General features: G+C 44.3%; 1 protein-coding gene across 4 annotated transcripts in view; it reads left to right on the forward strand.

Moving 5' to 3' along the window:
• Positions 1–27,527, forward strand: part of Cacna2d3 (calcium voltage-gated channel auxiliary subunit alpha2delta 3) — a 918,594-nt gene that overhangs the window by 724,686 nt on the left and 166,381 nt on the right. For all 4 annotated transcript variants that reach the window (XR_003846886.1, XM_008851835.2, XM_008851836.2 and 1 more), the window contains 9 exons: positions 6,089–6,160; positions 6,418–6,479; positions 7,780–7,847; positions 12,118–12,163; positions 12,284–12,381; positions 14,906–14,999; positions 18,481–18,576; positions 24,238–24,359; positions 27,164–27,244. Coding sequence is in view for 3 of the 4 variants with exons in the window: in XM_008851835.2 (XP_008850057.1) it covers positions 6,089–6,160; positions 6,418–6,479; positions 7,780–7,847; positions 12,118–12,163; positions 12,284–12,381; positions 14,906–14,999; positions 18,481–18,576; positions 24,238–24,359; positions 27,164–27,244 (739 nt within the window). In the remaining variant the exon portion in view is untranslated. The remainder of the gene's footprint in view (positions 1–6,088; positions 6,161–6,417; positions 6,480–7,779; positions 7,848–12,117; positions 12,164–12,283; positions 12,382–14,905; positions 15,000–18,480; positions 18,577–24,237; positions 24,360–27,163; positions 27,245–27,527) is intronic.

Here is a 27,527-nt window from a genome sequence, read left to right on the forward strand (position 1 = left end):
AAAAAACCAGAAAGGGGGCTAGAAGGATGGCTCATTTGGTATTGTGCTTGCTATATAAGCATGAGGTTCTAAACTAAATCCCTAGCACCAACATAAAGACCTGGGCATGATGGTCCATTTGCAGTCCCAGTTCTGGGAAGGTATAGACCGGTACATCCCTGGGCTTCCTGGCCAGCCAGTCAAGCCTAATGGGCAGCCCCTACGTTCCAGTGAGAGGCCCTGTTTCAAAAAACAAGGTGGACGGTTCTTGAGAAACATCTGGAGGTTGACTTCTGACCTCCACATGCACACAAACTTTTATGCCCACCTGCACATGCATACACCTGTACACATACACACACACACACACAGGAAAAAGTATGCCATACAAAGGTGTATGGTTGACTTCTGTTGCAACTTCAGGGTGAATTAAGCACCATACCAATTCATGGGAGTAGGACAGAGCTTTGGGGGACCCATATGTCATCAGGAGACCTTGAGACCCACATGGTCCAGTCTGGGTCACCAGTGAGGGTCCTCTCTGAGAAAGACAAATTGTCTTTTTTAAAAGTGCTTATCCTTTGGTTATAAATTCCCGGAGATGGCTGAAGAAATTAAGGATGACTTTTGTTTTGTTCCTCTGCATTTTAGTCATTGCTGAACATTCCACAGTGAACATTATTATTTCTATAAATAGAAAAGGCTCATATAAGTAAAAACTACCGAATAAGGAGCTCCCCTTATGGGCCAATAGTGTTTTCAGTGCTATAAGTGAATGAAATCATTTATTTCTCATAACAGTTCTATCAAGTAGATGTTGATGCTATTCCCATTTTACAGGCAGGGAAACTGAGGCAAAGCAGTGATGTCATGGTCCAAGGGCACACAGCATGGATTCTCCTTCAGGCAATATGGCAACCTAAGCTATGTCCTTGACACTTTAGTGTGCCCTGGAAAAAGCTCTAGAGTCCCAGAGTCCTTGAAGACTCTGTTTCAGTACCTCACAGCATATGGATTACCCTTCTCTGGGGTAGCTCAGTGAACACTATGACTTCTTACATAATAGCTATGAAATTAGTGCTCATTGGATATTGGTGTTACAGGGCTCTTTGAGTGCAAAGGAGAAGGCTTTCTCAGGTCTTATGGGCTAATCTTGGGGGCGGGGACTAGAGTCCCAGAAATTCAACAGGCACCAGTGACCCCATCAGTACCTTTTTAGTTTGGGGTCTCATAACGGTGAAGAATAAGCAAGGACAGTGGAGAAGGGCAAGTAAGCAAAGCTAACAGCACCTGAGGCACGGAGGGGTCTACAAAATGAGTTGCCAAGTCCTGCTTTGGAAAGGGCCTTTTTATATCCTGGGAAAGGGTCAATTTGGCCCTGTCTGAATTTAAATTAGGCATCCAACTGGGAGGAATCTGGCTAGTTTATTTGGATGTATGTGGTGAATTCTGACTGGCCGCTGGGTCCGATGAAAGTATGCAGACAGGAAAACCTACACATAGGAAGGAGGCCTCACAGAAAGCCCCAGATGGGGGGAAGAACCAGGAACTAAATATAACAAAGGCTGGTGACCAGCTACATCTTGATGAATCAAGGCTCTTTGGATTGTGTAGAGTTACACAATTGGAACAGACAACAGTTTTACCAGGATATGGAGACCACTTGTTTTCCTTGAGCCTGTAACCCCGACTGACTACACAATGGGGCAGCCATGCTCCTCATTCTTATCAGTGGTGTAACTATGACCCTATGGATTCTGGCTGAACTCAGTTGAAACCCCTTCTGTAACAGTGAAGCTTTTTCCCTACTGCCCTCAGTCAGCCCACTCTATAGTGACCCTCGTGGGAACTTTCCCAGAGTCTTTCCTTCCTAAACCCCATGCGTTTCTCACTCAGGGGCAGGTATCTGAGGCCTTCGGTCACATATGCTGTTCTGCTTTCTCTGAAGCTCATATTTGAGCCCTAGACCCTCACACATGGCACAGCCCCCTGAGAGTCCAGGATGATGTATAAGGGAGGAGGTTTGTGTCTGAGACTCTCTGTGTTTGATAGTTTCATGATCTAGTTGAATGCTTTGCTTGGGAAAACACAGCTGCTTATCTACTCATCTCACATGACTTTCAAGTGCAGGCTTGGCCAAGGAGCCTTATCAGTAAGGGCTTGGAAGGGCAGGTGGCTTCTGGAAGCTTCAGTCGTAACATGGAGAAGGATCCAACATCAGGAGAACAAACTGTCATTACTTACAATGAATGTATAATCAAAGGCGATCACTGCACCTCTGAGGGGAAGCCTGGAAGAAAAGAGTAGCAGGCCTCCAGTGCAATGAACTCACCCAGCCTTAAGTGTAACATGGTATTAGGAAAGTAGATTTGATGGATCACCCTAGCTGCTGACCCCCAGGGACTGTGGTGAAGCATGTAAGACCTAGGAAACAGGGCGAATCCTAAGGCTGGAGAGGCTGATCAGTGATGAAATTACTAAATCCCCTTAGAGGTTTTCCCTTTTCGGTTTCTCGACATACTGTGCTGAGACCTGTGTTACCACACTTACAGATGGTTGGCATCAGATAGGGAGAAATAGAGGTACTGTGGATCGTTGATACCCTAATTTGCTTTTCTTTAAGTATGTTTAAGCTGAGCATCTGTATGTGATTTTTTAATGGTAGTGTCATCTGCTAACATATGGGCACACTGAAGGTTTTTGGACCCTTTCCTCTGCCAGGACATATTTCCAGGTGTTCACTGTTGTAAAGCCAGGCAGTGACAAGTTCAAAGGCTACGCAATAGTAGCCCCAAAGGCCATGTCTTTCCTGTCCTTGGTGGCGAAGTTAACCTTGTCGCTCTTAGCTCCGTGGCTGTCCCTCTGCCAATTTGGGACATGGAGGTGTCACTGACTTCTAGCATGATTCTGAGCAAGGAATTCTTCCCAGTTCTTAGTCTGTTAAGATACAAAGTGTCTTTTCTAGAATGTTCCAACTTTAATTACATTCACATAGTCAGTTTATTGAAAAAATCACCAACCTCCTTCCCTCCTCTGACAATGAGGAAAGAAAACCACCTTCCCATGAGCCCTGGGTCCCAGTGCTTAAAAATCTACCAGGAAGTTAAAATCACAGACTGGCGCATAATCAATTTCTAAAACTATCTAGTCAATTTCTAAAACTTTTACATTGATAAAGCTAGAAGTAGCAATATATAATTTTATGTTGATAAGATACTTTTCAAATACTTTCCTAATTTGGGCAACAGAGATTAGGAACTTCAGCTTTATTTAAAAATGGATAAGTATATATGTGCTTGTATTAATCTGGGTACGCCATATGTGTGGAGGTACCCATAGAAGCTGGAGAACAGTATCAGATCCCCTGGAACTGGAGATACACACAATCCTGAGCCTTCCGATGTGGTGCTGGGAACCAAACCTGGGTTTTCTGCAAGAGTACTAAGTGCTCTTAACTACTGAGCCACCTTTTCAGCCCCAGGAACTTCAGCTTTGGGGTCGGAAAGTCTAGCTTTGGTCTACCTTCTTGACCCCAGGCCCGTTTCTCCTTCTGTCAAATGGAGACAGGAATGGAAACATAGTTCTGAGAGCTTTAGGACCAGTGCCTGATCTGCAGGAAGGGCTCAGCCAAAACCTTGCACAAAGGAAAGGGAGGGGGCCCTTACTTTGGTCCATCTGTGTGTAAAAATTATAGATCACTGACTTTCTAATGAGATATGATTTATCTGGTACCCACTCACCTCCCCCTGCCCCAAATAAAAGAATAGCTATCAGCAATAGGAGTTTCTACAGTTTAGACAGGATCCCTGGGTCTGGGAGGTTTAGGAGATTATATATATATGTACATATATATATATATATTACAAATTATATTCTGTATTTGCTTGAAACAGGGTTTCACTATATAACCTGGGCCTCTGTGTAGACCAGAGTGCCTTGAACTCACAGAGATCAGCCTACCTCTGCCTCCTGAGTGCTAGAACTACAGGCATGTGCCACCATGCCTGACTCTTGGGCCCTTTTTTATAGACTATAATAGAAATGATAGTTAGTAACAGAAGAAGAAATAGAGGCACTGAGACATCCAAGGACAGCTGGTAACGGCCACACTTGAACCTTGCTATCCTGGGTTTTCTGCGTCCTCCTTTTCCGTCTACCCAACTCACAGGTGGTTAGAACAGTTAGTGCAGAGAGGGGGGAATGTCATAACATTCACCTAGTGGTTCCTGAGCAGTGAGGAAAACAGATGGAATCTATGGAGATAAGAAGTACAAAGTCATCCTCGACACTAGATGTAGATCTCATGTAACTCACCGGGAAACACTGGGGAGACATTGGGTAAGAGCTTGGGCATCTGTGTTCAGTCACCTGGAACTGAGCTACCAGAGGTGACTGCCACCACATACAAGGGAAGAAGGTGATTGTGCCCAAGAAGATGACAAAGCTTCTGGTGCTGATGAAGAGGAGGGTGGAGGTCTTCTGCTATATGTTGAGTACTTAGTATGTACCAGGCACTCCTGTGAATGTTGCTCACATACTCCTCATAAGAACTTTATGAGATGGGTGCCTTCTTCAGTTCCATTTTCCAAAGGGGAATGTGAGGCACAGAGTAGGTGACTTGCCCAAGGTCGTACAGTTCTGACTCCAGAGGCCATTTCTAAGCAGCATCATGCCATCCTGTCTCACAGTGAGGTGCTCAGTAAGGATGTTTTAAAGGATAAGGCTAGATTCGTTTTCTAAGCCTTTGCCTCCAGATACCATCAGTGGCCCTGGCCTTGGTTCCTCCTTTGCTCCAAGCTGATTGTTCTGTGCTACTGGGGGTGGGGGCTGGGTGGCCAGGAGAAGCTGACCTAATCTCTGACTTGCCTGGGGAACTTGAAAGGGGAAGGTCCCAAATGGTTTTAGGCAGGCACCAGAAAGAGGAAAAATGAAAACCATGCTAAAGATAAATCGAGCTCCTTCTTAAGAGTTAGAAAGTAGACTTAATTAGGACCAGCTCTCTCCATCCAAAACCACAAAAGTTAAAATGGGAAAATATTTCCAGAAATGCCCATTATGTGTTGTTAAAAAATATCTAGAGTAAAATATATGTTTTATTTTATACATGCCTCCAGCTAAAAATTATGCTTTACTCTCTTTCACAGAAGATGGGAATGCGAACTCAAATCTAGACAGTCCTGAATCAAATTTAGGTTGCTTGCAAGCCGTGCACTTTTCTATCGGCCCGATCTCACTCAGGCCTCAAAGGGAGAAAAAAGAGGAAAGGATTTTAAAAAACTGAAGGGCAGGCAGAGAAAGAGCAGTTCCTGATGGGCTGGCATGTCAGCCTTTGTTCATATTCCATTAAATAGCCTTCTCTGTCATGCCCCCTTGCCCACAAAGGCACATCCTTCATCACCCAGTCTGTTATCCTTCTTTGAACTCATGGAAGGCCACAGGTAATTAGATGAGGTCAGCAGGGGGAGGGGAGAAGAGCCAGGCTCATGTTCTGAGATGGGACCTCCAAAACTCAAGAGGCAGGGTCACCCTGTTCACTATCTTTTCAGTAAGGCTCGTAATTGGGTGACATTTTTCAGTGTCCATTTGAAGATGATTCATGCTATGAAAAACTAAACTCTGTCTTCCCAACGCCTCCCCCCAAACCCCTCTACTTTTTTTAAACTACTGTTTAGGAAAACGTCTTTACCTTGATTATCTTTTTGAAAAATGATTTCTTCATGACAAATAAGTGCCCTTTTGGAAAACCAACTTGTCCCCTGAGACATTCTCTCTTCTTGATGGTTTTAGCAGATTGCCTGGGGTTCATTCTCTGACCTAGGAATTCATCATCTAGGGCTTTTCTGTTGCTGCCCCCAGGAGGTTTACAGGCACACCCCAAATCAAAGTTGAAAGTCATGTTTTCTTGTTCTTTGCCTTCCTCCCACTGTCCAGGAGCGGGTGCTGCACTCGGTCTTGGGGAGATGATTTAGGGGTCTGCATGTGACATGCAGCCTTTTTGGCAAAGGCGAGAGAGGTTTGGTAGGAATCGCACCTGGGCTCTGCACTGATGCTTCTGCTGCTCGGCACCCCAGTGGAAACACTGACCCCTGATTTCCTTTTTCCTTCCTAGTTACGGAATGCCATGGTGAATCGGAAGACAGGGAAGTTTTCCATGGAGGTGAAGAAGACCGTGGACAAAGGGGTACCGTTTTATCAAACATTCTTGCCGCTTAATTTAAAACAAACCACTGTGAAAAATTAGCTTTGAAAGCTCTATCTGGAATAAATATCTTTCGCCTAGCTCATTTTTCTCTTGTCTTTACTTATCTCAAACAAGATTCATGTTGTAATACTAGTATTAATGGATCACAGTGTGCCCATTTGTTTTTATTGATTTCTGAAAACGTCATCTAGCAGACTAACGGTGTTTTCTTTTCTCTACAACTTTTCCCCATCCAGAAGCGGGTTTTGGTGATGACAAATGACTACTATTACACAGACATCAAGGGTACTCCTTTCAGGTAGAGCTAACCATAATCATGGATATTCCATCAGACCCATCAGTATGCTTGTACCCAACCTACTGGCCTCTCAGAGCTCGTCTGAGAACAAACACTCTGCCCCAAGGTCAGAAAGAGTGAGGAAGGGGCTTTGCCCAGGCTGCTTTTGTCTTGGTTCTAGAAGGGGGAAGGTGGTTCAGACCCACCCAGGACGGCCCACCCAGGACACCCCATCCATTCGCCACAGCTTTCCAACTCATTCCCCACATACACACTCGGGGGCTTCTCACCAAGGGTGGAGACCAGTTCATGGGTAACCAGGGTCTTTCACCATCTGATTTGCTGCCTCCTAAGATCCATTTTGCCTTTTATTTTCGTGACCCAAATCAATCCCGCAGGTGGCATTTGATCCGCATATTGTGCTTCCGTTTCAGCTTCTCTGAAGTGCCCTTCTGTGTTGTTGCCCTCTGACAGCTGTTGTCTCTCTGTTACAGTCCTGAAAAACAAGTTTGCTTCATTGTTATCACATGTGTGGAACAAGAAAAGCTGCCCCTGTTAGCTCAATGTTATCATGTGATTTGTATTATTATCATCCCAGTAAGTCTGCTCTGTGTTCCTGAGCTAAGGAGAGAATTGACTCGAGTCTAGTCTAATCTGAAAAGTGAATTCTAGCCTTCTTGTTACCCACTTCCAAGGATCATGGGCAGATTCCATTTGGAACCAGAAGCAGTCAAGGAGCACATGAGCTGCCAAGTGGCCCCGCCAAATGAAGGGACTGTGTTTTAACAACAGTCTCTTACTTTAGGCCAAACAGAAAGGCATTTAAATCAAGCCAATGAGAGTGTGGGAAGCCTATCAGACTAGGAAGCAGCAACAGGGAGAAGAAGCCAGACACACGGGCATGTGGCTGCATTTGAGTGGCAGTGGACTTTCTTTTTTCTGTTCTTAAGGGGTCGACCCATCTCTCGTTAAGTTCAGAGCAGAGGTGTGTGAGGTAGTAGCAAGGACCAGAGTGTGTGGCCTTGGGAGGGCATTCAGGGAAGGGCTTGCTGGATGAGGGAGCTGCTTGCCACAAGCCTTGCAAATGCCAAGGCGGCCAATTACTGCTGGCATTTCCAATCAGAAATTCCTTTGAAGCAGCTGCTCGAGCCTACAAAAAACCAACACCCACTCTAATCATTGAGGTTTCTGAAGTAAACTGTTGGAAAAATTGTTTACAGAACATGAAATGGAAATGTGAAAATGGAAAAAAAATGCTAGCCCACAAGTCTATTCCAGTCCGTACCATGGACTTCAAGGTTTGCTTTGTTTTTCTGCGCAGCTTAGGTGTGGCGCTCTCCAGAGGCCACGGGAAATACTTCTTCCGCGGGAATGTGACCATTGAAGAAGGTAAGGGGTGGCCTTGGCTGGACTTACCCTTCGGTGTGGGGAGGAAGGTCGGGAGCCAGCTCCAAGCAAACCGAGGAATTTGTGCACCATTTAAACTTCTGGCAAAGGCTTTGGATATTTGACTCAAATTGTTGCCCACTTGATAAAACTTTCCGGTCAATGCTGCTCAGGTTTCTGAATGGTGGGAACCCCAGTCCGTGCTGGTCTTCATTGTATTCTTTTACCGGTGAGGTTGCGGAGCAGCTGGTAGGAATCTTTTCACCTGTCTTCTTCTATGTAAAAGTCAGTGCCAGGGAAAGTCAAATGAATGTAAAAACTCAAGTCCAGGGAAGAGAAATGAAAAGACCCAGTGGCCTACATTTTCAACATATTTGAGCCACCCATCTCATTGGTTTTGTGTCATCCCCGGCCCCAGAGAAATGAGACTGTTGAGGTGATTGACAGAGGTTGGGAGGAGGAAGCGCCACCTTTGTGTCTCTTAGATCCTCCGTTTTCATGAAGCACGGGGACACACTGACTCCCAGTACACTGGAGTGGTTGCCACAATTCTGTGAAGTATAAAATTGCTATCACTGAAGTTGTCATTTACAACCCCAACAACCTACTAGTGCTAAGAGTTTCCCCAGTATTGTGAATACATGGGGATTAGGTAAGCATGAAATTTGAAAGGCTCTATTCCCTAAGAGTCCTTGAGGAAGTCAGTTGTTCAAAGTGGGATTTAGGTTTTATATCTTTATAGAGAAAGCACTGGGCCAGAGCAGACTGAGCTTCTCCAGGGAACATGGCTGGAATGGGAGACTGGTTAGTGCAGGTTCCGAATGAACATGGCAAATAGCCTGAAGCCGGACTGCACGTGCTTCCCCCAGATGACAGCGTAGGAAATGAAGAATGAGAGGCATGGTCATGGTCCCTGAGATGTCACCTTCCAGTGGCCTTTCAGCCTACTGTTGACCTGCCTTGCAGTATTTCAGACACTGGGGTTTATCTGCCAAGAAACTATGAGATCTCATGGAACAGGAACGTGGAGGGGTACACTGGGAACTGGGCCATCTGAGAGCCAGTCCTGTGGTGTCTCTTCCCAAAGACATACAAGAGAACATTGAGTCAACCTTGTGATTTAGGCATGGTATACTAAAGGATGTGTTCTTGGAGCTGTGTTTCAGTTCCCAGAATTTTCTGGCTCTCTGGTCTATGCACTACCTTTGAGGACATCTGTACCCTTGAAGCAAGAAAATTCATGTCCAAGACATATGGGTCAAACTGAGAAAATGACTAATGGCTAGAACCATGTCTGTCTCCTTTCCTGTCTCTCTGTCTCTGTCTCTGTCTCTGTCTCTCTCTCTCTCCCCTGCTCTTTCTCTCTCTCCTCCCTCTGGCTTTCTCTTCCACATGCATTTGTTTTGCAGTCTTTTGGACTATCTTTCTGGTCACTATCTCCATCCTATATGTTCTATAGCTGTTAGGCTGAGCCATCACATCAAGAGAATTTCAGAGCTATAACCACCATGCAAGAAATTAGTTTGAATCCCCAGCAAAGGGGCGAGTGTCTGGTTATCCACACAAATGAGGTCAGATCTTCCCCCTCCGTTGGTCCTCTGTAAATAAAAGGACTCAGGCCTGCCAGCTCGGCTGAGTAACAGAGCCCGGGAAAGCTGCTTTCCCTGAGGCTGACTGGCTGAAGGCTCATCATCTATGAGAGCTTTGGCCTGACCATGGCTCTCTTCTGTTCTTGGAGAGGGAAGGAGTTCTTCAGAGAGGGAAGCCATACTTTAGGGGTCCCATAGGAAAGCTCCCCTGTAGACTGAAGGCATTCTCCATATGCTTTGCCAATGCCCAAGCTACATAGATGGAGAATAGGAGGACTTTGCTCGGAAGTATAAGAAGTCAGGGCTGAGAATGTAGCTCGTGGTAGAGCACTGGCCTAGCAAGAACTGGATTCAATCTCCAGTGCAAGTTGAAGGGCTGGGCTGCTGGGCCACCTACTGACACTGTGTCTCCTCTGAATCGCCTTTAGTGCTTTGCATCTCTATGCTATTATATGCAGGAACTATTTAATAAATTAGACTCCTTTCATTATTTTCAGCATCCCTAGGCATGATCTTGTCAGAAGAACCAAAATCAGAAGGGAGAGGTCTAGAGGACAATTAAATTTGTTTTGTTGACCAAGAACCCAGAGGAGAAATAGAAAAGCTCAGGGTTTCCCGTTAAGATACATGAGGTATAGCCAGGGAGGGCTTTTATAGATGATGGCTGACTAAACAGAAATGAGAATAGAAATGAATGTCTCAGTGTCCCAGGAAGGTTCAGCCCACTGCAAGGCCTCTGCACCTGCTACTCCTCGAAGGGGCACTCACCATTCTAGCCACAAGCCTCTTACCCCATACCTTCTTCCAATCCTTACTCTAAAGTTCGTTTCCCAGTGAGGTTTCCCCTAACCACCACAAGCAGAACAGAAGCTGTCTCTGGGTCTCCCTGTCTCTCACCCTCCCTGCTTTTGCCTCCACATCCCTCACTTCCAAATGATAGGCTGTATATTTTAATTTCAAGTTTATCTACTTGTCTCCTGTTACTAGAAATTAAATATCATTAAATTAAATATCAATGTGGTGGATGTTTTTGTTTTGTTCATTGTTAGATGCGGAGAATTTATCACAGAATAGTGCCTGGCTCAGTAAAAATACTGAAAGAAAAATATTGAAGAAAGGAAGGGAAGAAGAGAAGGAAGCAGAAAGACAGGAAGGACAAAAGGAGGAAGGGAAGAGAGGAAGACAAAGATATATAATGTACACACACATATATATGTATATGGCAAGATTGTCTTACAGACTAATCACTAGCCTTTTTAACCATCTTGTAGAATTTTTAAGACTATTTCTTGTGTTCCAAAGTTACATAACTCAAGAGTTGACGTAACAGTCCCAAGATTGGTCAAACAGTAGGTGTTGGAGCCCAAGGTTCAATAGCCCACCTCCTGTAGAATCAAGCAAGATTATGTGATAGGTCTAGTATTTATTTTGTGATCCTGTATTTATCAAGGAAACTGAAGTGCTATGAGATACTGGTCGTCTGAGAAATTGCCTTCCTGAAGCAGTTCTAAACATCATCACAGATCCTAAGGCTATTCACAAATGCATTCTGCTCATGGCCCACTGAAACCAGGGAAAAAGAATGGCTTCACAATACCAAACCCTATTGGTGTTTTTACTCCAAAATACTTGAGGCTAGGTACTCTATTCTGAGGGGTTTTGGGGGTTTTGTTTTTGTTTTCTGTTTTTAGCTCACAGATTTAGAAGCTCAAAGTCAAAGATTGGATGGCCCTATTCACTTGACTTCTCTTAAAGGCCTTCTGGCTGCAACACAATATGGCAAAGACAGGACGGGATATTACTTACAGGTGTGCAGGAAGGTGACCTGTGCAAGTGTAAGCAAAGAAGCAGGAGGGTAGGGAAGAGCCAGGATTGTTCTTTTTCTAATGGCTTGCAGAAACTAACCTAATCCTGTGAGAACTACATTAATCCCTTCACAGGGCGGAAACCAAAGTACCTGATTATCTTCCATTGAGCCCCACCCTCAAAGGTCCCCTCCCTCTCAGAGCACTCATATTGTGGTTGAAGTTCCCAGCATAGGAACCTTTGGGAGACAAACCATATCCAAACCATAGCATAGGTAAGGAAGTCTGCAGTATTCTGTGAAACTTCTAGATACCTTGCCAGGCTCAGCTCTGCTAGTCACCTTCCTAGACAGATGATTTACTTTTACTTAGATCCCGAAACAACTAGCAATTTTGGGGGGTGGAAAGCAGTTGAGTATTGATAATCTCATGTTATTCAACCTGTAATTTCATCTTCACAACTCTCCGTCAATTAGGGACCATTATCATTCCTGTTTTGCACTTGAAGAAATTGAAATAAAATAACCTGTTAACATCACACGGGAGTTAAGTGGCCTGGCCCAGTTCTCAGCTCAGACTTCAGGAGCTCCAGAATCAGTTTTCCTAGCCATCCTGTTATACCCCTTCACTTTCATGAAGTTGGGGTTTCCCTAAGATATACAGCCAGGAAATGTGGTCATGTTGTAAGAGTCGGGTGAAGATGGGGAGAGAGTTGTTTTAGATAAATTTTCCATTCCAAAGTCCCCATTCCTCAGCAGGTCCCATTGAGGTGGGATGCGGAAGTGAACCCACCCCAGCCCTATCCTGGAGTATATGATGCATACAGGAAGCTATGGGGGTATGGTGCTTATTCACCAACCTTTTCTCCTTGACCTCCAGGCCTGCATGACTTAGAGCATCCAGACGTGTCCTTGGCAGATGAATGGTAAGTTCTCATCACTTCTTGGCTCTCCAGTTGCCTGCATTCTTACCCTCGGTTCAAAAGCAAAGGAGCAGTGAATGTTCATATGCTCTTCTTTGTGACCCTATCATGTTCTGTTCTTAGGTCATACTGCAACACTGACCTGCACCCAGAGCACCGTCATCTTTCTCAACTGGAAGCTATTAAGCTCTACCTCAAAGGCAAAGAGCCTCTGCTTCAATGTGAGTATGCTCCCAAAGGCGCACCTTGTGGGTATGGGGTGGGGACTGACTGCAAGTCATTTGAGGGCCTCAGTTTCCAAGAGCAGCTTTGCTTGGGCACAGGCTGCCGATCATATTACACTCAGCCGAATATCTTTCCATTAGAAGACATGAGGAAGAATGTAGGTTACAACCACAGTATCCCTAACCACATTGAATCTGTCTCCTACTAAGCCATCTAGTTAAGCAACTATGGAGAAAGGAGATGACACAAGTAGGCAGGGACTGCATATCTCTGAAGTTCCTAGCCTCTATTATACATATAAGGAGTCAAGGACTATCTCATGCAAGGTCATAACCTATGTCTCCTGGCTCCCTAAGAGTACCTCTTCTCTTCCTACCAAATACCCCTGGAAAGGCTTTGTAAGGAAGAAATGCTGAATGACTATGTCAAAGCTGCAGGAGGGGCAGTTCCCCCAAGGGCAACAGATCTGGACGCTCCCCTGAGCCATGGGCAGACTCTCCCCATCACAAGATACCTCCAGTAGCTGCAATTTCACCAGCGGGAATCAGCAAAAAGAAGCAGAGCACCTACTGTCCTTCCAGTGGACATCACTTACCAATGATGGGAAGCATGCTTTACACGTAATATAGATAGCTACAACAATCCCACAAGATGTTTGGGGTGATTCCCTGGTAGGGAAAGAATCAGATGGGTAACATACGAGGTAATTTTTTTCTTTCTGAACCTGTTACATATTATATATCTCAAGTGAACAGATACCATGAAAAAAAACATTCAAAACATTATCACTTATTTTTATTTTATGTGTATGAGTGTATTGTCTGAATGTGTGTAAGTGTACCCATGTCAATGCCCTTGGAGGTCAGAAGAGGGTCCCCTGGAACTGGAGTTACTGACAGTTGCTAGGTGCCATGTGGGTACTGGGAATCAAACCCAGAGCCTCTGTAAGAGCAGCGGCCAGTGCTCTTAACCACTGAGCCACCCCTCTAGCACCTGAAAAGCACATTTTTAAGCTTGGCTTCTTTTAATCACCATCCAGCTTCTTTTTATAAAGATTATTTTCATTATTTATTTGTATTTGTGTGTATCTGTGTGAATATATGTGCACATGCGTGTGCAGGTACCCTCAGAAGCCAGAAGAAGGCATCAGATTTCCTGGAGCTAGAGTTGCAGGTGGTTGTGAGACACCCAGCGTGAGTCCTGGGAACCAAACTTGGGTCCTCTGAAGCAGTGGTACAAGCTCTTAACTGCTGAATCATCTCTCTGGCCCCACCATTCAACATCTTAATATTTTCTTGAGCTACTTTTTAAAGAAGAAACATCATAGTACTGAAATTCTTGTGTATCCACGTCCTATCCCACTTCCTCCCAGAGGGAATGACTTTCCTGAACCAGTTCATCATTCTCATGTCCTTTAAGGTTTACATTATTACTATGTAAGTAGGTATCCATGAACAATGTATGGTATTATTTTCATCACCTGCATATTAAACTTTATATACAGAATTTACCATCCCTAATCCAAATATCTAAAATCCAAAATGCTCCAATCTGAAAATTTTTGAGCAATTAAATACACCACAACAAGCAGAAAATTCCACAGTGACTAAATCATCTTCATATGTTGTTTGTTGTTTGTGTGAAAAAGAAATGAAATTTGTGTCACACTCATGTCTTAACACCCTATTATCTCAAATGCATATCAAATAGTACAAAATCCAGGAACTCTAAAATCTGAGATCCCTTGGGTCTCAGGCATTTCAGGTAAGGGGACTGCTACCTGCATTTATAATGCATTATATGAGTTAATACATACAAGTTTTCACTCTTGTATTTTGAAATGTGTTTATGTGGATCATTTTTCTCCAGTGCAGTGGTCTGACTTATTGTCGAGGGTTCCACTATGGAACTGTATCAACTCATACATTACCTTTCTGATGAGGAGTGAAATTGCTTCCTGTGTTTACTTTCAACAAAATGCGTTCATCCTTCCAACTCCCAGGCAAATTGAGCCTTAGAGAAGCCTCTCCCAGACTCCTAATTTCCTGCCATTTGGTTTCTAAAGAGCTCTACACAGAAATCTTTTGGATGGGTATCACTATGCCCCTTTAGCACGAGAAGTCTTAAATGGGGGGATCCCTATAATCATCAATCGTGAGATCCCTTCCCATTGATACTGAGCTGAGCCGCGGAGGCTCAGGAACTGAAGGCTGTAGTGGGGTCCAGACTGGGCTTGGCCAGGCCCAACTTTCCTAGGAGTTCCGGGGTCGAGGAGAGAGCAGAAACCAGAAGTGTGGGCTACCCAAGCCTCTCTGCTTGCTACTGTAGGCTACCGATGCTTCGGCCCGGTGGTATGACCGGCTTATCGGGTGTCAGGCGATTTCATATTTTCAGCCTGTGGGAGGTTAACAGAACACCCCTTGTGAGAAAGTAGCATGCAGATACTGCAAAGCACCCCACGATCGCCTCTTGCACCACTCTTTGGGACCTAGCCACAGCCCTCTTATCTTCTCCCAACAGGTGACAAAGAATTAATCCAAGAAGTACTTTTTGACGCTGTGGTGAGTGCCCCCATTGAAGCCTATTGGACCAGCCTGGCCCTCAACAAATCCGAGTAAGTGGCTGCACGTGTCCCCCTTCGTGGCCATTTCTGCACAAGCCTCCAAAATATGGTTATGTTTTAAAGAACCAAACCGTTTTAGGAGCTTGGTGTTAAAGTTCTTTAATTTTCCCCTAAGCTCCAAACCACAAGAGCTAGAGCAGATTAGTGGTGCGGGCTTGCATGGCAGGCTCCTGGGCTTGACATGTAATTTGTTTAAGTTTTAACATTACATGAAATTCAGTACGTGGAGGTAGGGTGACGCTTCCGGGGGGTGGGGTGGCGGAGGCAGGCGGAAGGAGCTCTCATTTCCTGGCTTGCCACAGTCCCCTCTGCTTCAGAGTCTGGGGTGAACTTGGGATGGGGCCAGGAGAGATTCTGAGTAGGGGGAGGAAGTGAGAGCGCTTTTCCAGTGAGGTGTCAGATGGTGCCCTGCGGTTTTGTTCCTGAAGTGGAAGATGGGGGCATGGGTGGGGGAAGCCCCTGGTAGTTGATGTCAAAGACTACTTTGAGAAGAGCATCAAGGGCTTGTTAGTATTCATTTTTGTGTGTGTTCTCACCCTCCAGGGATACAGTCTTCAGTTCTTTCTACGTTTCTATTCTTGGTTCATTTTTTTTTCCTCTGATTTATCTTTCTAGCCTGTCTCCATTGCCATTCATTCATTCATTCATTGTTCATTCATTCATTCATGCATTCATTCATCAGTATGAGCCTATTATGTGTACTGAGCCAGGCATGGGTAAAGCAAAGCAGAGGTAACCCAGACAGACAGCTGCTGCCATCATGATCCCTGTGGTATTGTGAGGATGGAGAGATGGCTCAGCAGTTAAGAGCACTGACTGCTCTTGCAGAGGACCCAGGTTTGTTTCCCAGCACCTACATGGAAGCTTACAACCAATCAGACACCCACGTTGGGTCTCTTCAAGCATTGCGTGCACAGGTATCCTTACTCATACGTATAAAAATAAATTTTAAAAAATTTTAGAAGAATTATGGTAACTGTATTGAGGGTAAAGAGCAAAGCTGTAGATATGAGAAGAACTGGAGTGAACAGGGAGACAGAGGGGGCATTCTAGGGAGAGGGACTGGCAGAACCAAAGCTCGAGCTGAGAAAATACTTCATATAATGGAAGTATGTGGGGGTGGGCTGGATGGTGTCAGGGGATGAGGCTGCAGAGGTGGTTCCAGACCTTGGGGGTCAGAGTACAGATGTTGGATGATGATGACAATGACGATGACGATGATGATTGTAGTACTAGGGATTGAAGCCAGGGCCAGGTATGATAGGAAAGTGTTCTACCACTGAACTCTGTCCCCAGCCCTTGGGAGTTTGGATTTATATTCAGAGTATTAGAAAATCATTGAAGGCTTGTGAGAATGGGAAGAATATCATGATCAGAATTGCTTTGGTTTTATAACAAAACAAAACAAAACCAGTCTCTCTACTACTGTATGAAGAACAGCATACAATGGGGTAAGAACAGTAGCACAGGCTCCTAAGCATTCCAAAGGATTTGGCACATGTACCAGGGCAGTGGGCACACACAGATGATGTCCACCTGTAACTGCTTCAAAGGTGAAGATTCGTGCCCCCACCATTCCCCAGGACCTGATGGTATCTGGTGGGGTGAAGGCAGGAAGCTGAGCCACCAGTATATCCCCAGGTTGACACAGTGAGCACTTGGGAAGATAGTGCTGTTTGCTGGGACAGGAAATGGGAGTGGAGGAGAAGCCTCTGGACAGGCATGGCCAGAAGCCCCCTCTTAGACACTGAAGCTTAGGGAATCTGGAGATCTCACTAGGGGAGACTTCGTGCCTATGTGAGGCTGGAGCGCCAAGGAGAGACAACCACGCCAGTTATTCTGAGTTATCCTCTGACCTGCATAGACCATATTCCCTAAGGAATTGGGAAAGAAAGTCTATCCTAGGGTTTCTTTCTCTTATGGATATTTAAATGCTTCTTTTAGGCTCCAACAAAATGCAGAATTTGGGGCAAAGATTGCTGATTGATCCCTAACAGATGGTTAAAGATTTCTACAGTGTAGTGGGTCCTGTTGTCCACACCTGTAACTGATTGGATAGCTTTCCCATTTGGTGTAGGCTGCAAACAGAGCCAAATGCATGGTGTTGGTTTTCACTCATCCCTTAAATACTTACAGATAGCATCAAGTCAAGTCATCAAAAGCCTTATATTGATGATGACACAGACAGTGCTTTGGAACAAATTGCTACTAGCATCCAAGACACAGAAACAAACACAAGAATTGTCATTATCTTCATACTCTGAGTATAGGATAAACCTATGCTTTTGAGAAAGACAGTTGCTTTTCTCAAAGGGGAAATAAATGTTGAAAGTCTCCTAAAGAACATGCACAAACATTAAATTTGCTCTGGAAGTTGAAACAACACTGAATTGCATTTGCAATGACTTTCCTTTACAAAGACCATCCTTAATAGTTTCTGTGCACACTACCCTACAGGGATCTTGCAAGAAGCCATTTCAGTTGCCTTTCTCATTGCTGTACACATAGGTGACAGAAGCCAGGGAAGGGAGGGAGGGTTTATTTTGGCTCACAGTTTCAGAGGTCTTCACCCATGGTTGCTTGGACCCATGTGCTTAGGCAGAACATCGTGGTAGCAGGAACATGTGGCAGAGGAGAGCTGTTTACTTCTTGGCAGACAGGAAGCAGCCCAGGACAATTTCCTACCCACGGATCTTCCTCCAGAGACCTTCCACCAGCTGGGTTCCACCTCCTAAAGTTACCCGAACCTTCCTAAACAGCACCACCACCTAGGGATCAAGTCTTCAACACATGAGCTTTTAGGGCAGGGGTGGGGATATTTCATGATCATTGTTTCACTTATCTCTTTGGGTCTTGTTTTTATAATAAAGCCTGTGCGCTAGTAAAAGTTATAAATTTCCACAGCTGAGAAGAAGCTAGATCCTTTTCCAGCTGCATGGAACTCCAGGCTCTGGGAAGCTACAAAGTTGGTTCAGTGGCTTGGTTCCGTATTTCCTTTCATGGAAGGCTCCACTGACAATCTGGGTAACATTTTGGTGAAAATCTGATCCTGTGGACATCTCCTCCTCCTCTAAGTCAGTCTCATCTTCAGCCTGGTATCTCTAGGTGCACACCCACAACCTTGAGATAAGAGCTGTTCATTGTTAGAAGTGCATTTTTTCCTCATGCTAAATTTGTTGGCAAGGGGTTTCTTCATTTTTCTTCCAAGTATTTTCATGAAAACGGTGTCAGGCACAAGAGTCTGCATGCTAGCCTTGGCATGCGCACAGGCATGCACACGTGTTTGTGTGTGTATGTGTGTGTGTGTGTTTGTATGTGTAAGGGTATGCTTGTGTGTGTTTCTACAATGTCTTTTAAAGTTCAGGTTTCAAAGCTGCTGTTTTGTCAAACATTCTGTGAGTCTTGAAATGTAAAAGTCATTTTCTGCTTACTGTCTAGAAGCAACCCCCTGAAGCCTGCTGTTCTGTTTCAGGAATTCTGACAAGGGTGTAGAGGTCGCCTTCCTCGGCACTCGCACAGGCCTCTCAAGAATCAACCTGTTTGTGGGGGCTGAGCAACTCACCAATCAGTAAGTAAGAGGGCCCCTCTGTAGGGCCCAGTGTGCTCCTCAAAGCAGAGATCCAAAGGAGTGCTTATTTCATTTCTTGAGGTTCAGGCCACCCAAGGCCTGCTGAGATCCTTCCTCTGTCTTCTACTACGGGGGCCCTAGCACACATGTTCACCTGCCGGTTGGCCCTTCCACAACCCTTTGTTCCTCACACTAGTTGGCTTCTGTCCACTGTCCTGGAGTCCTCCTCTGTCTGGTGAATCATTTCGAGTTTGGGAGATGATGCAGCTGCTGGGGAACAGCCAAAGAGAAGGATGTGCCGGCTCCTGATCCATGATAGTGTGCTCAGATGTCCTGAGGCTATGCCCAGGAATTTCTGCCCTGCCAGGGTCTCAGGTCTGATGCTCATCTGTTTGTTTATGTTTCGATAAACCTCTGTACCTTTGTGCTTAGCCTGAGAGGCCGCAGGGCCTTCTACCCAGAGGTGGGCTGTCTGAAGGTACAGATTGACATAGTCTCCATATACTTCTCAGGGGATCTCCAAGGGACAGGGACCAAGAGTGGCTGAATCTAGCACTCAGACCCTTACTCAGCTGTGCTTAGTCTTGATTCTTCAGAGAACGTCAGGCCCTCCGTTATCAGACGAGTGTTTCACCAGGATGGATCAATAGTCTGACATCTTTACTGAGCTCATTAATATTTTTCCAAAGCTTTAAATTTTTTTTCTCTGTCACAAGGGACATTGTTTGGTCAGGGATACATACAGCCCAGGATTCAGAAAGATTGGGTGTGTTTAAAATTGAGTGTGAGTTCAGAGTTTCTAAGCAGACCTTATACACCTGGACCCTCAGGGTACAGTGGTGAATCCACAGAGTGGCCACCAGTTTGAGAAGGGTTAACACTTGGGGTCCCGTAGGAGAGATGTTCCCTGCCCTCAAGACCAATTTTGGCAGTGTCTATTTTACGGGACCCTGACACCAGCCAAGTCTGACAACTGGTAAATTGAGTGAGATTTTAGATGCTTGGGGAGATGGACTTTGAATTCCCATTTTAGGACTTTGGCATTCATTTCTCAGAAGCTCCTATTTATCACTTTTGAAGTTAGCTATCATTGCAGCTTGACTTTTTAAAGCCCTCCTTAGCCTTTTACCCTCAAACAAGTGTTTTTCTAGAGGGCAAGATGCCAGGAAAGAGGAGGAGCTTTGAACTGTGTTTTGCCTTCCCTGAGGAGGGTCCAGAGAGAGAAGGGAAACATAGAAGTAGATTTTCCAAGCTTAAAGAAGGTTCTGCTGCCAGTAGTAGTGAGATTAAAACAAGGAAATCAGCAATAAAATCTAACACCTTGTTCGTCTGATAGCTGCATTGTATAGAGTAGATTTGAAAGACAACAGACCCACACATGGGAACGCCAGGACAGGACGCCTGGCTCCTTTCAGTTTGCAGCCTCCCTTCAGACTGTCTGGAAAGTGAGAGGTTATAATCTCCGTTGAACATTGTGAGGATCAAAGTCCTGTAATTGGAAAATTGCTCTGGGTAGCTAACAGTACCGGTGTCTGTGAGTGCCCAACTCTACAGCGTTCCTGAGACACATAGTAGGTGCTCACGGACTGACTGGGTAGAATGATTCTTCTGTCTTCAAGAAACTCATTTCACAGCTTTGTGTAAAGGCATCTTGGCATCTGTTATCTTAGGGCCCATGACTTTGCTGTTCTTTCTATCAAATGGTTTTTGTTGAGATGCAGCTGTTTGGATAAATTCTCTAAGCTGGGGCTAAAAAGATTTTCTTTCCTCTGTTTTCATTTTTTTAATGATTTGTATGTGTGTGTGTATCTGTGAGTGTGTGTGTGTGTGTAGGTGCAACAACTATGTGTGCAGTGGCCAGAAGGTGGCATCAGATCCCTCAGAGCTGGGGATATAGGTGTTTGCACAGCCCTTGGCTTGTTATATGGGTGCTGGGATCCAACTGCACTCTTCATGATGATTGCCTGGCACATGCTTTTAACAGCTGGACCATCTCACCAACCCTAGAAAGTTTCTGGAATTTCAAAGTATTGGGCAGAGAACTAGATCATATGAAGTTCCTTTGCTAGAATTAGTTTGTACCATCATCAGTGTCCCACAGTGGGATTCTGTCTCCTTTCCCTATCACTTGCATTAGAATTAAATTGTGTCCATGGCCCCTGCAATGTGGTCTATACAGTATTAACAATTTGTTCTGTGCTTCTGACTCCGTCATGTAGAGCATGGGTGCCATTAGTCTTCAAAGTACAATTTCCAGTCACCTCTGCAGCCCTAACTTAAGGCACGATGATTTCATACCTTATACTTGAACTACAGAGCATGTGAGCTTTAAGAATCCCATATATTTGCCAGAGTTCGTCTCAGCCGGCAGAGCCCTTCCTCACATGGTGCTCTTTGACACCAACCCTATTCATTGGTACTAACCATGTTCTTCTAAGTCCAGCATTGTGGTTCCTACTTTCCAGATGAGTAAATGAGGGCTCAGAGACTCAATTACCTGCCTTCCCTAGCATTATGCATCCCCTCAGATGGATAAGTAGGCATTCCTCTTGTCCAGAAGGTTCCTGCCTTCTGATGAACTCCTTTCAGCCTCTGAATGTCAGAGCTCTTCCTTACTGCTTCCTCCTGAATCGCTTGGTCGTTGGCAGAGGAAGGCCTCCAACTTTCCCAGAGACTTGACCCAGAGCTGATGGATAACTCGCTCCTGGCTCCTGGTTGTGGCATTTCAGGCCTACTTCCTGCCACCTCCAAAGCCTGAAGTAAGGACCTCCATAAACCTTCGAACCATACAACTTTCCTATCCACAGTAACAGTACACAGGTGGACTGTGCACCAATGAAGGCATAGTGTTTCAGGTACCTTTAACCTGGCTTTGTGTATCTCAATGCCAATCAGGCCTGGCATGTGAAAATACTCAACTCAGTCTTACCTGTGTCCTTGAGTGCCCCCGGGGTGAACAATAGCATAGTGATTTTACCATTTTTTTTAAAAAGTTCAGCAGTAAGTTCCTGAAAAGGAATTTTGTTGGTGATGGTTTGTAAACAGATGTAGACAACTATACTACATGGTGATTTGGGTAACACAAACTTTTTATGGCAGTATTAACACAGTAAGTCATCTACAAAGGAAGGTGGTCATATTACTGAGAGGATTTTTAGGGACTTGGGAGAAATATTATGAAGAAAAAGTTGTAATGCTTGCAGAGCTTTTATCTGGATATGAGATTGGAATTATCCTGTGATCAGTAAGCATATGTTGAGTGCTTGCCTGGAGATATTGAAGAGAATTGTATCTCTTCCCTTATAGAGAATGAGGCCTGCTAATGTGGTTTTAGGGATCCCATTTCAGACCTAAGACCTGGAGAGTGGCCTCCAATGATGTGGGCTACTCTACTTCTTGGGCGGAAGTCAAGGAAACCCCGATAGCTCACATCCTAAAAGATACAGATTGATTTTCTGAATTGGATGTTAAAGTTCACCAAACCACAGAGTCATAAGTTAGTATACATTCTTTTCTGTTTGGACCATGGATTAAAAATGGAGCCGTTGCTGATCTGACTTATAGCCTTTTCCCTCCTCACACTTTGTTTCTTGATTGGCCTCCCTTCTTCAAAGATGCTTGCAGACGTTGGACTGGCAAGGCAAGGAGCAGGTGCTCAGAAGGCTCACGAGACACTGCTTCTGAGAAGCGGGTCAGGTCAACAGATGCTCATTAGACTTCAATAGAGTAGCCCCTTTATTCTAGGAGAGAGGACCCAAGACCCTTCATTGACACCCAAAGCTAGAGAGTTCCAAACCCTAACTACTGTTTTTCTTGTACATTCATACATATGATAAAGCTTAAGTTTAAGATGGTGAACATAATGGGAATTAACTACAATAATTAATAATGAATACAACTATTCAGCTTATATATTCAGTTATAATGGTTTGTACTATAATGAGTCATGTGACTGCCATCTCTTTCTCTCAAAATGTCTCCTCTCTTTCTCACTCTGTGTAGGAGGACCTGAGATAAGCTAGTACAAGGCCTTTGTGAGTGAGGTAAAGTGGGGTTGAATAGCTTAGGCCCTTGGGACCCAGCCTCGCGCTACGAGGTGTAAGGGTCACTTAACACAAGCACTGCAGGACCATTACAGTCAACTTGATTCACAAGTAATTAGCAAATGACTAATGGACAGGGGATATGCAAGACAGAGTGTGACATCCTTGATGGGATGGTGTGACACAGCCAGAAGTCTCATCAGACTGCTCACATTGGCACACATTTTAAAACTCATGACTTGTTTTTTTTCCTGCACATTTCCATGTAGTATTTTTCAACCATAGCTGACAACCAGTTTCTGAAACTAGAGAAAGCAAAGCTACGGATAAAGATGGCTGTCTTTGTTTCTTCTCCTGTAGCTGGGATGAAACATCCTGACAAAAGAACCTTAAGCAAGAAAGTGTTTATCTGGCTCTGAAGTTTCAGGTCACAGTCTGTCATGGCAAGGAAGTCACATGGCAGGAGCTTGAGAGAAGTGGTCACATTATATCCATAGTCAGGAGCAGAGTGAATGGATTTACGCACGCTCATGCTGAGCTTGCCCGCTCTACTCTATACAGTTCAAGATTTCCCTGTTCAGGGAAAGGTCCTGCCTACAATGAAGATGGGTCTTCCCACATCAGTTAACATAGTCAAGACAATCCCCCACAGACATTCTGAGAGGGTAACCTTTATCTAGACAATCCCTCACAGATGAGCCCAGAGGCTTCTTATCTGGGTATTGGCTCCATAGTGACTGTATGTTCTTGGCTCTGTGGAGGGGTGTAGGAAGCAGAACAAACTGTTGTCCAAAGAGACTTTGGAAGGCTTGGGGAAAGAGAGGTAACAAAAAAGGCCAGAACGAAATAAGGATATGTAAGAGGGAGCGGCTCTAGGATGTGGGTAGCATAAGAGCTTATATTCATGTCATGGGTCTAGATTTATGAGGGAGGTAGTTTTTAAGGTGCACCTTGTAATGTATTTTGAAACTGATGAAAGAATAAATTCTTAACATACACATACACTGCTAAGTTTGGGAGGGGATGGGTATGTTTACTATGAATTGACTCTTTTTAGAATATAAACACAGATAAAAGCATTACATTGTACACCGTAAGTTCTACATACTCGTTATTTATCCACTAAAAATAAGTTAATAACACAAAGGAAATGGTTGTGACTTTGAGAAGATGCTGTGGGGAAGACAATGCATGTAGTGTTCTAGTTAGAAGTGATATAGTCAGGGGCCAGGGAGGCCAGGGAGGGGCAGGGATCCACAGCGGGGCCACAGAGCTATCCTGTGTTCCTGGACAGAAGGAAGGGAAGCAAAGAAGGACCCAGAGGTCCTAATAGGGACCACTGTACTCCTTTACCCTTGATTCTCTAATATAATGGAAATTCATTTTGTGCTCTCAGAATCCAATTTGTCAGAGATTGACAAATAAGGTGGTATTATTATTATTATTATTATTATTAAAGTTAAAGTGGAGTGTGCTGTATTGGCCAGGGTTAGCACAAGACTGAAAACGGTGTGTTGGAGTTCTAAATACAAACATTGGTTTCTTCTGGAAAAGCTCTTGGATATACTGTATGGGCCTTGACCTTGATTGGTACAGTGATCATCTCGCTCATTTCCAGGGACTTTCTGAAGGCTGGAGATAAAGAGAATATTTTTAATGCTGACCATTTCCCTCTCTGGTACCGAAGAGCTGCTGAGCAGATTCCAGGGAGCTTCGTCTACTCCATCCCCTTCAGCACAGGTAGGGCAGCGTTCTTTCTGTTCATCCTGCTGGACTGATCACTGGTGGATTCTCCTGAAACTTGAGTGGAGCCAATCAAGCAGGGCAAGTCTAAGCCAGTGCCCGTTCTTTGAATAATAGCCCTAAATACAATGGAGATTTTCTTAACCAAATGGCAAAGGGCATTTCAGGAAGCAGGGCTGGAATTTTATACCACAAATTTGAACACTCACTTCTCATTTGATTTGCTTTTAATCCTCATATAAAAGAAAGTTCAAACATCCTGTTCTAGAAGCTTCTGTGAGTCTCACACCTTCAGAGATCCAGAGGGGCTTGGCTGCTTCTTCTTTTTTTCTTAAAGATGGAATCTTGCTTTCCATGGCTACCTTACTGTGCATCCCAGACTGGCCTTGAACTTAATGACAGTTAATTCTCCTGCATCAGCCTTCTGAGTGCTGGGATTACCAATGTCAATCAACACATGCAGCAGCACTGAGGCTTTGTACACGTGTACACCACTCACTCTCTTGATGAGGGTTGCATTGATCACTGAGTCATGGGGCTGAGGATTTTAGTTGCTTTGATATTGTGAAAAGTCACCCCCAACACACACACACACACACACACACACACACACACGCACGCACACACGTCCAACTTGGAACAAGACATTTTGAACCCCTCTTTGGTCCCCTGGATTTTTCTTATCTCAGATATTGGTGTATTTGGTACTTTGGAGAAGGCTTACAATCTGGATGTTTCAGAGATGAATGGGACGTAGATTTGTAAACATGGATTGCTCTGGAAGTCTGCTCTGTAATTGCATTTTATATTCAGGCCTTTTGTGTTAATCTGTTACCACAGAGATCCACCCATACAGGAGTCCCACAGGGCTTAGTGTAACTCTGTCTCCAACTCTTGGTGCTTTCTCATTTCCATGAATGAAAATGTTTTCAGAAAAAGTCCCTTTGAAATTTGTAGAGGACACAATGACAGATGTGTGAAAGTAGAATTGACACACTAGGAAGGGCTAATTACAAGGTAACCTTGTGGCAACAAAACACCTGACAGGAGCGTGTTAAGGAAAGAAGGCTTATCCTGGCTGACAGGTTGAGGGTAGACAGCCCATCTCGGCAGGGAAGCCATGGCAGCAGGAGCAGGGAACCAGCCAGCCACGTTGAACAGGTCCTCAGGACTCAGACAATACACAGGAAATAGGGCCAAATGATCCCCTCCCACCCCTCCCACCAAATGATCCATTTCCTCCAGGCAAGTTTCACCTCTTAAAGCTTCCACAACCTTCCCAAACAATGTCCTCAAATGGGAACCAAATGTTCAAGGACATGAACCTTATGGAGGACATTTCACATGGAAACCACAACAGGAAACAGTCTCTCATTAATGGAGGAACTCAAAAAAGGCTAGATGTTACTAGTGAGATCTTCTCAGGGATGGGGATCTTGAACGAGCACATCTAGTAGACTCTTCTCTGGTCTGAGGATTTTTGAGGGTGTGCTCTGTTCCTGATGTACCTCTGAAAATGAATGCCTGTAATCATCAGTTTTCTAGGACCTGGAGCTCTTTAGAAATGCTTATTCATATTGTGCTTTTTTTGCTAAAATTAACATTTATCTCACAAGAGTTCTTTTTGCATGGTCCTATACAGCAAATATATACATTTATATGTAATAGGTCATACTTCTACAAGTCTGCTATGAGTCTGTGATATAGGAGCTTCTGCTATAGGTGACAATATCCCCAAGCCCCTTTGCATGGGCGTGGTGGCCTCTTGTACCAAGTTGCTTTGATGTTTGCTGTGTTTTCCTAAAATAAGAATGCTTGGGAAAAACAAATTTTGATCAGTTAAAACTGTTGTTGCATTGGTTTCTAGAAACAGGAGTTTACTAAACATTTAATTGATTGTATAGTGAAAAGAAACTAACTTTATTCATGGTGAACTTAGGAATGATGTAACATTTTAGGAGATCTCCTGGCTGCTTTTCACATAGATTTCCTTTGGCTTCAAGAAAAATCTTTAAAAGTCATGAGGACGGTCAAGTCATGGTGATGAAAGCTGATTTTTATTGCTGCTTAGACATGGTCTGAAAGAAACTTCCAAATTGCCTTGGTCCTAAGTGTCTTCAAGTTCAAGCTTGTCTTGCCCAATTCTCGGTTCAGTGGATTTCACTCAGTTCACATTCATTGATCCTCCTTTTCTGAGGCAAGCACCACACTCACTGGGCATTCAGAATTTGTGCTCAGCATTTTGTAAATCATGTGTATGGAACCATTATTAGTCATAGGAAACATCTTAATACTATCACTATATTGTTATCACATAGCGTTTGAAGTAAAGATTTCATTCTTGTACTCTTCCTACTTAGAATGTTTTTGCTTAGGGAAACTGGGCTTGAAATCTGAATTTTATAGAGCAGATAAGATTTGTGCAACAAACCAGAGTTATAACTGCCAATTTATTATAATTTCAAAATTCTGTCTCATGCAGCTCTGTTTACAAAGGTAACATAAATCAGACCACAGATACAAGTAGACCTTTCAGTGAGTGACCACAGGTTGCCTGCGGTCCTTCCGCGGTGGCCAATGATTTCAGTATGAAGGGCTGGATGTTCCCCAGAGCAGGTGGGAGCAACTCAGCACATTGATTGCAGAACTGATGGCAGTGTCCACATCCCAGAAATCTCTGGACTCTGGGAACAGAGCCCTCACACTGTTTGCAGATGGGTGGCCACAGGCCAGTATGATTGCTCTCTGTCCTTGGACATCACAGTCTTCATTTTTTATTGTTGTACGTTTTCTTTCTGCAGGAACAGTCAACAAAAGCAACGTGGTGACAGCCAGTACCTCCATCCAGCTCCTGGATGAACGGAAATCTCCCGTGGTGGCAGGTAAATAATGATTTCAGTTCACGAGTATGACATCCAAAGGGTTTCTACTGCATCTGGCCAGTCGGTGGCTTCTATGTGGCATGTTTACTTTTCCAAAGGATATTTCAAAATAAGAAAAAAAGAAAAAAAAATCCTTGTTTTTCAGGCCAATATCGTCACCTCCAAACTGAGGTCCTAAAGACTGGTAGAATTTGGTGAAAAAGTCAAACTCTTTTCTAGGGTTTCTATTGAATTCTGAGCCCAGGGGGAGTAGTAGGGACACACACTGTGGATCTTCTTGATA

Source organism: Nannospalax galili, unplaced genomic scaffold, assembly GCF_000622305.1.
Source record: "Nannospalax galili isolate Female #2095 unplaced genomic scaffold, S.galili_v1.0 scaffold485, whole genome shotgun sequence".
NCBI lineage: Eukaryota > Metazoa > Chordata > Mammalia > Rodentia > Spalacidae > Nannospalax > Nannospalax galili.